The sequence below is a fragment of the Crassostrea angulata genome, chromosome 5 (genome assembly GCF_025612915.1).
Source record: "Crassostrea angulata isolate pt1a10 chromosome 5, ASM2561291v2, whole genome shotgun sequence".
NCBI classification, from domain to species: domain Eukaryota; kingdom Metazoa; phylum Mollusca; class Bivalvia; order Ostreida; family Ostreidae; genus Magallana; species Magallana angulata.
In genome coordinates, this window is record NC_069115.1 from 47,688,790 (window position 1) to 47,700,171 (window position 11,382).

Sequence of the window (11,382 nt, forward strand, 5' to 3'; positions counted from 1 at the left end):
TAATTTATCTAATGACCACGAAATATTCTTTCAGAATGCAGAATTTATGTGAGGTGGACGATAAAGACAACATAAGAAGTATTTACAGGTAGAATTGTTAATTTCTAGCCAGATACATTTGACATTGTTAGGTTCAAGATTTACGCGTCTGCGAGCACGAACACCATTTGATAAGTAAATCATTACACCCCAGCCAAAAAAATTTCTATCTTTACGGTAAATGGAATTAAAACCACCAAGTTCCAATTCTTCCTCTAAAAAGCTGTCATCTAGATGAAATTCAGTGATGCATGCAATGTTAAAATCATCCAAAAATTTATATTAAAAATATGGTTTGTGTCCTATGCTTCTTATATTCTTGTGACACGACTTGGTAACTTTTACTATAGGATTTATTGTGCTGTATCTGTGATACAGAACACTTTTGATGGGCGTTTCTTATGCAAATGAGGCAAAAGTGTTCTGTATCTGAGAAACATCACTGATAAAACATCGGTACTCTTTGGATTGCTGCCAACCTTAAGAAGAAAAAAAAACCATGAATAAATTGATCAAACTTTAATGTTGCTGTTTGGCAAAAACCAAAATCCTGAAAAAAAAACCATTTCATGCATTTTTCTAAAATTTAATTTCCAATGCTGAAATTGAAGTTGCAATTGGCAAACACGGCTTTGTTTGAATTTGTAAGATCCTGCAAAATGTTTTCACATGGAATATTTTCAGATTTCATTTTTTTTCTCGGGGGATCGGTATCACACGCTGGTTCCATAGGTGGATCCAAGATCTTTGACACATCCATTTCGATTTGTTCACTGCTTCTCTTGTACTTTCTTACACTTTTCTCGCACCTATGACCAGTGCGTCGCATGATTTCCTGCTCAGATACTCCATTCATATACAACTGTGTGGCACACGTACGTTTTCCACTATGATTAGTGAAGTTTCCTTTTAATCCACCCTTTTGAGTTATGGTTTTCATGAACGACTTCAGTTTATTTACTCCAACCACCTGCTGTCCGAAGCGAATCTGCTCTTCATCTGTAGGAGGCAATGGCCGTCTATAAAACGCACCGGTATTTCCTAATGATCCCAGATATAGCTCGAAGTAATCAACCAAGCATCGGTCCCCTTCAATTAAAAAATAAACATGATTCGATTAACTGTAAACTCTAAAAATGTTATTTTCGGTTAAATAAGCTCTATATGCGCGGATTCAAAAAATTTTCCAGGAAGGTCCAACGGTTATTCAAGTTTGACGGGGGGGGGGGGGGTTGGGTAACGATGCATATTTATGGTATTTTTATAATAAAAATTTAAAGAAATTTGAATTTTGCAAGGGGGAGGGTTTCTGGACCCTTCAGACTCCTCCTCTAGATTCGCGCATGTAAATATGTTATTTTATCACCATTAAAAAGTGCATTTATTGGCTTACCTGGCGATGAATGATGTCTCAGGTTCTTAGACTGCACATTCAGATGCCCAAGGCCGCCTTTGTAGGTCTTTGTGGCCCTTCCCGAGAACTGAATAAATCGCCCAGCGCTGTCCTCTCCGATCGTGAACTGCTCACACTGCAAGTCGTGGTGTTCGTCGTATCCCCTTAGTCCAAAGACTTTGCATGCGTAAAAGAAAACGGTGTGTTGCAACTGTTCGGCACTTTCCTTTCCAAACACGTGCTTTTGCCACAAAGTCTCTTCGTCTTTAGGCAGAATAGGGTCCGCTTGTTTTAAACTACACCCGAATCCTTTGTCAATTAAGGATTTCATTCTTGCATCAACCAATTTCCGGAAATCGGTAAATTCTCCGTTATTTTCGTCAAGGAAATTCTTATCATAGACACCATTGTCTTTCAAATATCGCAAAAGTCCGCACAGTATGAGGTAGATAGATCTTGGCGGATATTCTGTTCCATCGCGCTTCCGCGCCTCCATTACGAACCGTCCAAGCCAAAAACTCATCTGCTCCGTGGTCATCAGCTTAAAATCGGGAATATTTTCCCGCCGGTTGGCCCGCCATTTTTCAAAGAGATTCATGGCCCACTTCGTGTTGTTTTTCGTATTAACGTTTTCTTGATCTTTGATAAGTTTCAAGATTTCATCATCACTTACAGGTTGACCAAAACGACTGTCGCTTGATGTAGATGCGCTGTCCTTACAATCTACGTCCATTGCTCCGGTTTTTATACCATCAACATCCATTGCTCCACAGCCTGCCGAGTCGGGAGTTAAACATAGGTCCAACAGTCCCTCAAATGCGGCGTTTTCACATTCTAACGTCTCGCATACTTGCGATAGGGTAATGTCATCTATTTCGTTGACCAGAAATTCGTCAATCGGCGCCAGTTCGGCGAGCAAATCAAAATCAAACTTTAGATCAAATTCTCCGTCCATCGTCTTCAAAGTTTCGGCGCATTATGTCAAAATTAAAGTCTAATAGCATGATCAGCTAAATAAAACATATCTCATTGGTCATTTGATTGCGTGATCTTGGAATGATAATTTATGATTGGTCATTTTATTAGGGAGAGTGTTATAACCTTTTTTCCTATATTTGGGGTCGAGTCACAAGTCATTTAGAATACTCGTTTCCTATTTTATCAGAGATACAGGGCGGGCCCGGCTCGAGCTGTCGCTCTCGCCTTAAGCCACGCCCTGTATCTCTGATAAAATAGGAAACTCGTACTCTAAATATAACATGTGAACCTGGGATTCGACATCTCATTTAATCGAGAGCAAACAGAAATATATATGAATGACGTAGATGCACGTGTATTTCAAGACTTTCAAGACTTGAGCTAAAAGTCTAGGGGAATGAATATTTTATTTTAAAATTTCATTATGTTATCGTTGGTAAGAGAAACATAATATGAGGGTACATACATTAATGACTAGGTACATATAAAATGAAACACAAATATTCTAAAATAATTTTTAGCTCACCTGAGCTGAAAGCTCAAGTGAGCTTTTCTGATCACTTTTTGTCCGGCGTCCGTCTGTCTGTCTGTCTGTAAACTTTTTTTTACATTTTCGACTTCTTCCTCTGAACCACTTGGCCAATTTCAACCAATGGAACAACGCATCATTGGGTTAGGGGGATTCAAGTTTGTTAAAATAAAGGGACACGCCCTTTTTTAAGGGGAAATAATTAGGTTTTATTGAAATTTTAGTGATATTTTTCAAAACTCTTCTTCTCAAAAACCATTTGGCCAGAAAAACTGAAACTTGTGTGGAAGCATCCTCAGATAGTGTAGATTTAAGTTTGTTCAAATCATGATCCCTGTGGGTAAGGTTGGGCCACAATGGGGTCAAACTTTTACATAGGAATATATAGTGTAAATCTTTTAAAATCTTTTTCTCAGAAACTAATCAGCCAGGAAAGCTGAAACTTGTGTGGAAGCAGGTAGAATAGATTCAAGTTTGTTCAAATTATGATCCCAGGGGGTAGGGTGGGGCCACAATGGGGTCAAAGTTTTATATGAAATATATAGTGTAACCCTTTTAAATTCTTCTTCTCAAAACCATTTGGCTAGAAAAGCTGAAACTTCTATGGAAGCATCCTCAGATAGTGTTGATTCAAGCTTGTTCAAATCATGGTTCCTGGGGCTAAGGTGGGGCCACAATGGGGGTCAAATTTTTACATAGGAATATAAAGAGAAATTTTATTTTTAAATCTTCTACTCAGAACACGACTGACCAGAAAAGCTGTAACATGTGTGAAGTATCATCAGGTAGGGTAGATTCAAGTTTGGTCAAATTATGATCCCTTTGCAAAGGAATATATTGAGAAAAAATCTTTTTCTTTAAAAAACATTTTCTTAGAAAAGGTGCAACATTAGTGAAAGAAACCTTAGATAGTGTAGATTCAAATGTGTCAAAATCATATTTTTTAGGAGTAGGATGGAGCCACATGGGGATGGGGGTCCAATTTTACAAAAGAAAACAGTTTAAATTCACCAAAATTCAAATGTTATAATATATGGTTTAACTTATATGCAAGCATTTTGACATATTTTTGATTCTTAAAATTTTTTTAGACTTTGGCCTCTGGACAATTCTTGGGTTTCACAAGTTTGATGTAGGTTTATATCCCATTTGATTTTGATCTTCTTAAGAACTGTAATGCTCAATATGTGAAATGACTATACTGTGACAAAAAGGGATCAATGAGAAACAGAATATCCAGGGGAAAAATTGACTTTGTGATATACAGGATCTGTTAGACTACATTACATTACTTTACTCCGTAAAGCTGATTTTATAATGTCTATTGTTGCTCAGGTGAGCAATGTGGCCCATGGTCCTCCTGCTTTCCAATGTACTGGGGTCGTTTTTCAAAGCATTATTTAGAATTGTTGTGCAGATTCCGATTTCTTTTATTTTCTCTGTATTTATTTACATTCAAAAGAATATTATATAAGCTACGTAGAATTATACTGTACATAATATTATTTATCTCACTTTTAAACTTTAATACATTACAACATGTACGTATATGTACAAGGTACATCAGTAAAATTCAATTCAATTCCACTTGATCATGCTAAATGCATATATGTTTGTTTGATTTTGACAATCACGAACAAGTAAATTAGTCGCTGTTTTCTTTAACAAGTAGAACATAAACAATATATTTACGATCATTAACATTCATTTATTAATCTATAAAATATGAATGCTTATCCCCAATAAAATCAAATTAACATATAATATATTTGTATTGTAAATATAAATGCAACAATACAGTAAAACATATATAAATTTATATCCGAACTGCAACTGACATATAATCGTGTAAATAAGTTACATGAAGGAAGATAAATTTGAGATTATGTTAAATAGATCTGACAGCACTGAAGACATTTTGCCTCTTTTTGTTCTTTTTGTTTTGTTTTTGTCATCAAAACAACATGTTAGTTCAAGCATATCTTTTATTAAATCATACAGTCACCATTGCATAGCGTTTAAATCTCATTCGATAGCACTGAAATCTCATACCACAGTAAATGTATTTCATAGTATTTCATTAGATTCTCTTTCGTTATAGCATTCCAAAGCATACTATAGCATACCGTAGCATCGTATACAACTCGTTTTTGAATTATTTTATTTCAAAGAATAAAGGTTTACATTGAGTATTAGTGGTACATGTATACATTGGGATTACTTTTATTATTTAGTTTTGAGATGTGTAGAACTCTTCTGTATGCGAATGTATTTTTGTTCAAATCTCATGGCTTAGTATATCATAAGCCTTTCATTTCAACTTTCATAGCATAGCACACAAATATCATTGCATTTCATTAAGATATCATGAAAATTGCATAGGAAAAGATATGCATAAAATAACTATATAAAATAACAAGCTGAGTATGATCTGTCTGTTTGACATACATTTGTATAAATATCATGATATTAATGTTACCTATCTCATTGATAACTTCATACATATGAAAATTGCATAGGAAAAGATATGCATAAAATAACTATATAAAACAACAAGCTGAGTATGATCTGTCTGTTTGACATACATTTGTATAAATATCATGATATTAATGTTACCTATCTCATTGATAACTTCATTAAGGCAACAATTGCACATTAATATTACAACATTGAGGAATCATGATAATACTCATATAGCCACAAATATCATCATATTCATGTCACGTAAATCTTGTATATACACGTACCAAGAAAATTAGTGCTGACTGTGCTGTTATATTAAAATATCATAAATATCCATGTAACCCATTTTATGAGCAATTACACGTGGACAATTTTGATATTTGTCAATTATGCGTTTGTCAGCTCCCCTTTCTAATAAATACTTCACGATTTCAATGTGACCGAATTTAGCGGCGAGAAAAATTGGCGTTTGTCCTGTATCATTAGAATCGTTGACGTTGCATCTATTTTCACATAGCATTTTCACTAAATCAAAATATCCTTTTTCAGTTGCCCAGAGAAGTGCTGTTTGACTATATCTGTCTTGGACATTGACATCAGCTTTTTGTTTAATAAGATATTCAACAACTTCCAAATGATTTCCTTTGGATGCAAAAATCAATGGTGTTTGATGATCTGTGTTTTTAATATTAACATCTGCTCTTTTTTCAACCAGTAATTTTACAATTTTCAAATAACCACCCTTGGCAGCACAAATTAGCGCTGTATTACCACTCTCGTCTGTTTGATCAACATTTGCTTCGTAATCTAATAGATTTTTAACAATTGAATATTCACCAGATTGCGATGCCCGAAACAAAGCAGTTTCTTTTTTTTTACAGGAGCAGTTTACGTCTGCTCCAGCGTCAAGAAGGATTTGGACTATTTCTAGATGACCACGTTGTGCAGCAAAATGAAGAGGTGATGCACCATTGTCATCAGCAAGATTTACGCCTGCTTCTTTACTCAAAAGTGCTTGAAGTACATGTTTATGACTTCTCTTAGATGCGCACAATACCGCTGATTTTGATGTTATTGTTCTTTTATTGCAATCTGAACCACACTCGATAAGAAATTTTACCATTGAAACATGACCACGCTTAGAAGCGCAGTATAAAGGACTTCGTTTGCGGAGATCTTCTGTATGCACATCGGCCCCTTTTTTTATTAGACTCTTTGCTATGTCAACCCTACCTGATTGTGCTACACAATGCAAAGCTGTTTTCCCTTTATCATTTTTGTTGTTTGTCGATGCTTCTTTTTCTAATAATAAATTTACGATATCAATATGCCCCCTTTTAGCTGCCCAATATAAAGGCGCACTCCCTTCCCTATCGGTCTTATTCACATTTGCTCCTTTCTCTATTAACATTTTGCAAATTTCAAAATATCCCCTCTTCGCTGCTCTAAATAGCGGCGTTTTGTTATGGTGTGTTGCTTTGTTTACGTCAGCACCTTTATTCAGCATGAGTTCGGCAATACTAAAATATCGTCGTTTCGATGCACAATATAGAGGAGTCTTTTCTTTCGTGTCACACTGATCAACACTTGCTTGTTTACTAATAAGATATTCAGCAATGTCATGGAATCCATTTTGAGATGCCCAGTATAAAGGCGTTCTTCCCTCTATGTCAGGTTCGTTGATCGATGCTTTTTCGCCAATCAAAATTTTCACTATGTCCAAGGACCCTAATTTTGCTGCGTAGTAGAGAGGACTTTTTCTTTTTGAAGAACACTGATTAACATCTACGGTGCGCTTCAGAAGAAAAGCAACCAATTCGACATTTTTTCCCATTACAGCAGCAATAAGTGGTGATACACCATTTCCAGAGGTACAACATAATTTTGCTCCCTTGTCTATTAGAAACGTAGTGTCGGAAAACGATGCAAATCGACAAGCCAAAACTAATGGTGTGCTTCCATTTTTGTCCATATAATTTACATCTGACCCTTTATTGACGAGTTCTGCGATTGCTTTAGAAAAACCTGTATAGCAGGCTGCTGTCAGGGGTGTGAAATTGTTATGCTTATGTCTCATATCGCATTCCATATTATTGGATATGCATATTTTACTCAAATTTTTAAAATTTGCAAGATCTAATGCTCTCTCAAAGCATTTTATGCTTTTACTAAAAATTGCCAGCATTAAAAACCTTATCATTTCAGATGAGTCTATTTCCCATCTGTGTGTCATTTTCTTAGCATTCATTTGATCAGTGAGTAGACTTGGAAAAATTTGATGGATACCATAACCAAAAACCCAGCTGACAGCCTTGATTTTAAGTTCATACTCAATTCTATTTTTACTAATAGTTTCTGTTCGAATTTCGAGAAGTTTGTGACGAAACCATTCGGAATCATCATTTTTAAGAGAAATGTATTTTTTGTCCGTCCTATTGGATAATAAACGTGTAGAACGTTTTATGTTTTGGCATTTCCAAAACAAGTCGTCAATGACTGATTTATCTTTTCCTTGCAATTCGGACTGAAAAGCGTCGCAAAAGGATATATTTTTCCAACAATTATTTGTAAAAACCTGAAAGTAATTGATATGATAATGAATGTCATGAAACAATCTGTTTGCAAGCTTTGAAGCATTTACATCAAGAAATAATTCATCGGCGTTTCTTTCACTTTCATCATCCAGCCTTATCTTCTCTGCAACAAAATTCGAACCCATTTCTGTCAATAAACCATCTATATGATTTTTTCCGTAATGATGCGCCACTATTTCATGCACAAACTTATGCTGAAAAGTGTAAAAATTAGATTCCTTGAGTTTTTTCAACCATTTTGTTTCCTTGACAAATTCTTTAAACTCTTCAACAAGCTCTTCTTTTGTCATTTTTATATTGCACTCAGGCTGGAATGCTTGCAGTGCTAATTTCAGTTTTCTGTGATTGTTTTCTTTACTATCAAGTGGACAGTCGATTTTGTCATGCAATGCAACACACACAAGCAAACGGTATGTAAGAAGTTTGCACTTTTTTAAAGTATTAAGTAAAATAAGAAATGCTTCGACAGGGTTCTCAAATAAGCGGCTCGGTGATTCTTGCAATTCAGGGAAATCAAAAAATAGTTCACAAAGAAGTGGAAAAGACGCGTGTTTACATTTCACCGCCGTTGTCAAATGTTCAGCGAAGGCCGGACAGCAAATTTTTTCATATATATTTTTCTTTTCATGGTCGCTTAGTGAAAGTAATTCACTATTTAAATCAATGACACTAGCTACGACGGAAAAATTAAATTTTTCCAATTTCTTGTACACGGAACTTCTGCTCGTCATAATAAGTTTTGAATGTTTACGTTTCAATAACAACTCAATATCTCTGTAATGGTCCAAGACATCAATAAATGAATTGTCACAGTTGAAAATTCCAAATACGTCATAAAAAATGTACAGTGTTTTTTGGCTTAAATTTGGGTCTATTTCACTGAAGCTAGTTACTGTTTCTAAAATATAATCATTTTGGTGCTGAATAAAATTTTCAGCCACATATTTGACTGTTATCGATTTCCCGCAGCCTGCTTCACCAATAACCAACACGCACTGATTACAGGTTATCGCTTCCTTTACAGCCTGATATGCTTTTGTTTCCGAATATTTGGAGCCATTTCTGTGAGCCAAATCGTCAATACTGCGTTGTGATTCATGTAGCTCATTGCAAATATGAGCACCTCCAATTTCTTTAAAAAAAAAAACAAATTAAGATTGCCTGATATCTTGTTAAACATTCTACTCGAACAATTTAACCATGATGTTTCACTTAAGGTTTACATCTTTTATTTTGAAAAAAAAAATAAAGAACTAATAAATCTGCATGCTGTCATATATATGATTTAAATATATTCATAATCTATAAAACGACAATTCCTGTTTGAATGAAAGGATTTATGCAAGTACATTTCCTTTCAATATTATAAAATTTGGTTAGCTGGTACAAACCTTTTTTCCTCAAAGGTACTCTCTCCGAATTACAATCATCTTGGAAAGTAAAACAGAAATACACGTAAAGATATATGAATTAACAGTTACACTTGAGTTTGTATAGTTTATTCGTTATTTAAGAGTGAAAAACATTCTATAGCGCAGATTGCAATTTAAACATAATTATTCCAATTTGGGGCATTAAATTTTTAGGGATATCTGCTAGTGGTAAACCACTATCACTCTGAAAAATGTTGATCTAGTCATCTCTAGTTTATGACATCTGTTTGACAGAATTAACCTTTAGTTAATAGAATTATACTTGCTAAAAAGTACGCTGTTCTATGATACTTATCTTTAAGCTTCATTAAATATCTTCATTTACGACAATCGCGCGATCTTTCGCAAACTTGCTGATTGATAGTATTAGCATGTCAAGAAGATACATTGTTAAACTATAAAGAGGTATAGCACACTATATTAACGATTTTCCTAGCAATTCATGTATTGCGCGTTTAAGCATTATTTTACATTATTTAGTTAAAATGTATTTAAAGAAAGTTGACGCAAATAACATAAGTTTAAGGATAACGTTTACGAGATTTAAAAAAAAAATATTTTTACACAGTTCAATACCTGAAGTCCAAAGTTGTTTTAAAATCACAACATAACAATGTTATTCACAAATATCGATATTGATATCCATGTTTTGTTCATTTGAGGAAGATGTGCTATGACAAATGTAGATAAACATTAAAACAGAGGAAATTCGGACTAAATTTTTCATTTTCTTATATTCTCTTAAAAACTTTCTGTTGCAATGAATTGAAAAAATTAAGTTTCTATGTGTTTTTCCATATAATTTTACATATTTAATGGTTGTATTAACTCATGTATAATTTAATATCACTGGCTGGCACGCGATTAGAAAGATCTTGAAAATACATAAAATCAATTTAAGATAAAATATCTCCAAATTTTGATCATTGACCTTATATAATATAAATGTCTACAGAATACACAATCAATGGTTTGGAGCTCCTACGGGTCAGTTTTTCTTGTAAAACTCGATCAAAAATGGGTACAATTTTGAAAATTAATAGAGGAAATTCGAACAAAAATAAACTTAAAATATGAGCTTAAAACGATTCATTCAAATATAAAATTGGTAAAGCTATTCGTATTTTATTATTTTCCATTATAGAAATTGTTTTATTATTTCTAATAATTACAAAATAAAGAAAACCTTGGAAAGGGTGGACAGTTTAAGCAAATTTTGACAAATTTTTTAATAAACATTCAGAGGTCACTAACATAAAAAGTAGGTCATTGACCTAGTTATTTGAAAGCGAAAATAAAATCCACAATAGTGGGGCTACAATGTACAATAAGTAGTGGAATTTTTTTCGCCCCTGAGTAAATGTAATCCTTAATCGAGCCTTAGTTTTTTTTACATTACAACATTAAAGTTTTCAGGTTTTGTGGGGGATATACAAGAAAATTGCTATTATGCAATAAAACTAAGATATTTGAGTGTTTGAGCCACTTTAACAACAGAATTCCGAATTAAGAATTTTAGTTAAGTAGCGTAGTACACGTTTTCATTGAACTAATTTTGCATTGACGTGGTATTAGTATTACAGTAATTAGTATTGCAAATTAGACAAATATTTAAATGAGCGTCGTTTTTAAGCTATCCTTCAAACAGAAAGAAGGTGTTTTCATAGATTCTTTTTCATAATAAACGTAAAAGCAACGTCAATGACATGGAAATCTTTTAAATGATATTAGTTTAAAATCATCATATACGTGTCATATATCAATTTGGAGGGCAAATCTATCGCAGGATTTTTTTTAATTATTTTTTTTCTCTCACAGGTACGTTATTACCCATTATGATAATGTTTAATCGAAAAAGAGAAGTAATACAAACATTTTTTGAAATGGTCCCTACTAAAAATCAAATTCGATTTTTATGATTTTTTTTATCATTTATTTTAATATATCTTTATC

General features: G+C 33.7%; 3 protein-coding genes across 3 annotated transcripts; all 3 read right to left on the bottom strand.

The window, feature by feature from the left end:
• Positions 1 to 417: 417 nt before the first annotated feature.
• LOC128184537 (uncharacterized protein KIAA1958-like) lies at positions 418 to 2,617 on the bottom strand. Its single transcript, XM_052854072.1, has 2 exons — positions 1,433 to 2,617; positions 418 to 1,128 (listed from the first exon to the last, which is right to left on the bottom strand). The coding sequence occupies exons 1-2, from the start codon at positions 2,385 to 2,387 to the stop codon at positions 626 to 628; spliced, it is 1,458 nt and encodes a 485-aa protein (XP_052710032.1). The 5' UTR covers positions 2,388 to 2,617; the 3' UTR covers positions 418 to 625.
• A 2,315-nt stretch (positions 2,618 to 4,932) lies between these two features.
• LOC128186124 (ankyrin repeat domain-containing protein 29-like) lies at positions 4,933 to 7,075 on the bottom strand. Its single transcript, XM_052855858.1, has one exon. The coding sequence runs from the start codon at positions 6,907 to 6,909 to the stop codon at positions 5,713 to 5,715; it is 1,197 nt and encodes a 398-aa protein (XP_052711818.1). The 5' UTR covers positions 6,910 to 7,075; the 3' UTR covers positions 4,933 to 5,712.
• LOC128185470 (uncharacterized) lies at positions 7,068 to 9,487 on the bottom strand. Its single transcript, XM_052855059.1, has 3 exons — positions 9,388 to 9,487; positions 7,192 to 9,128; positions 7,068 to 7,091 (listed from the first exon to the last, which is right to left on the bottom strand). The coding sequence occupies exons 2-3, from the start codon at positions 8,725 to 8,727 to the stop codon at positions 7,068 to 7,070; spliced, it is 1,560 nt and encodes a 519-aa protein (XP_052711019.1). The 5' UTR covers positions 8,728 to 9,128; positions 9,388 to 9,487.
• Between the last annotated feature and the right edge of the window lie 1,895 nt (positions 9,488 to 11,382).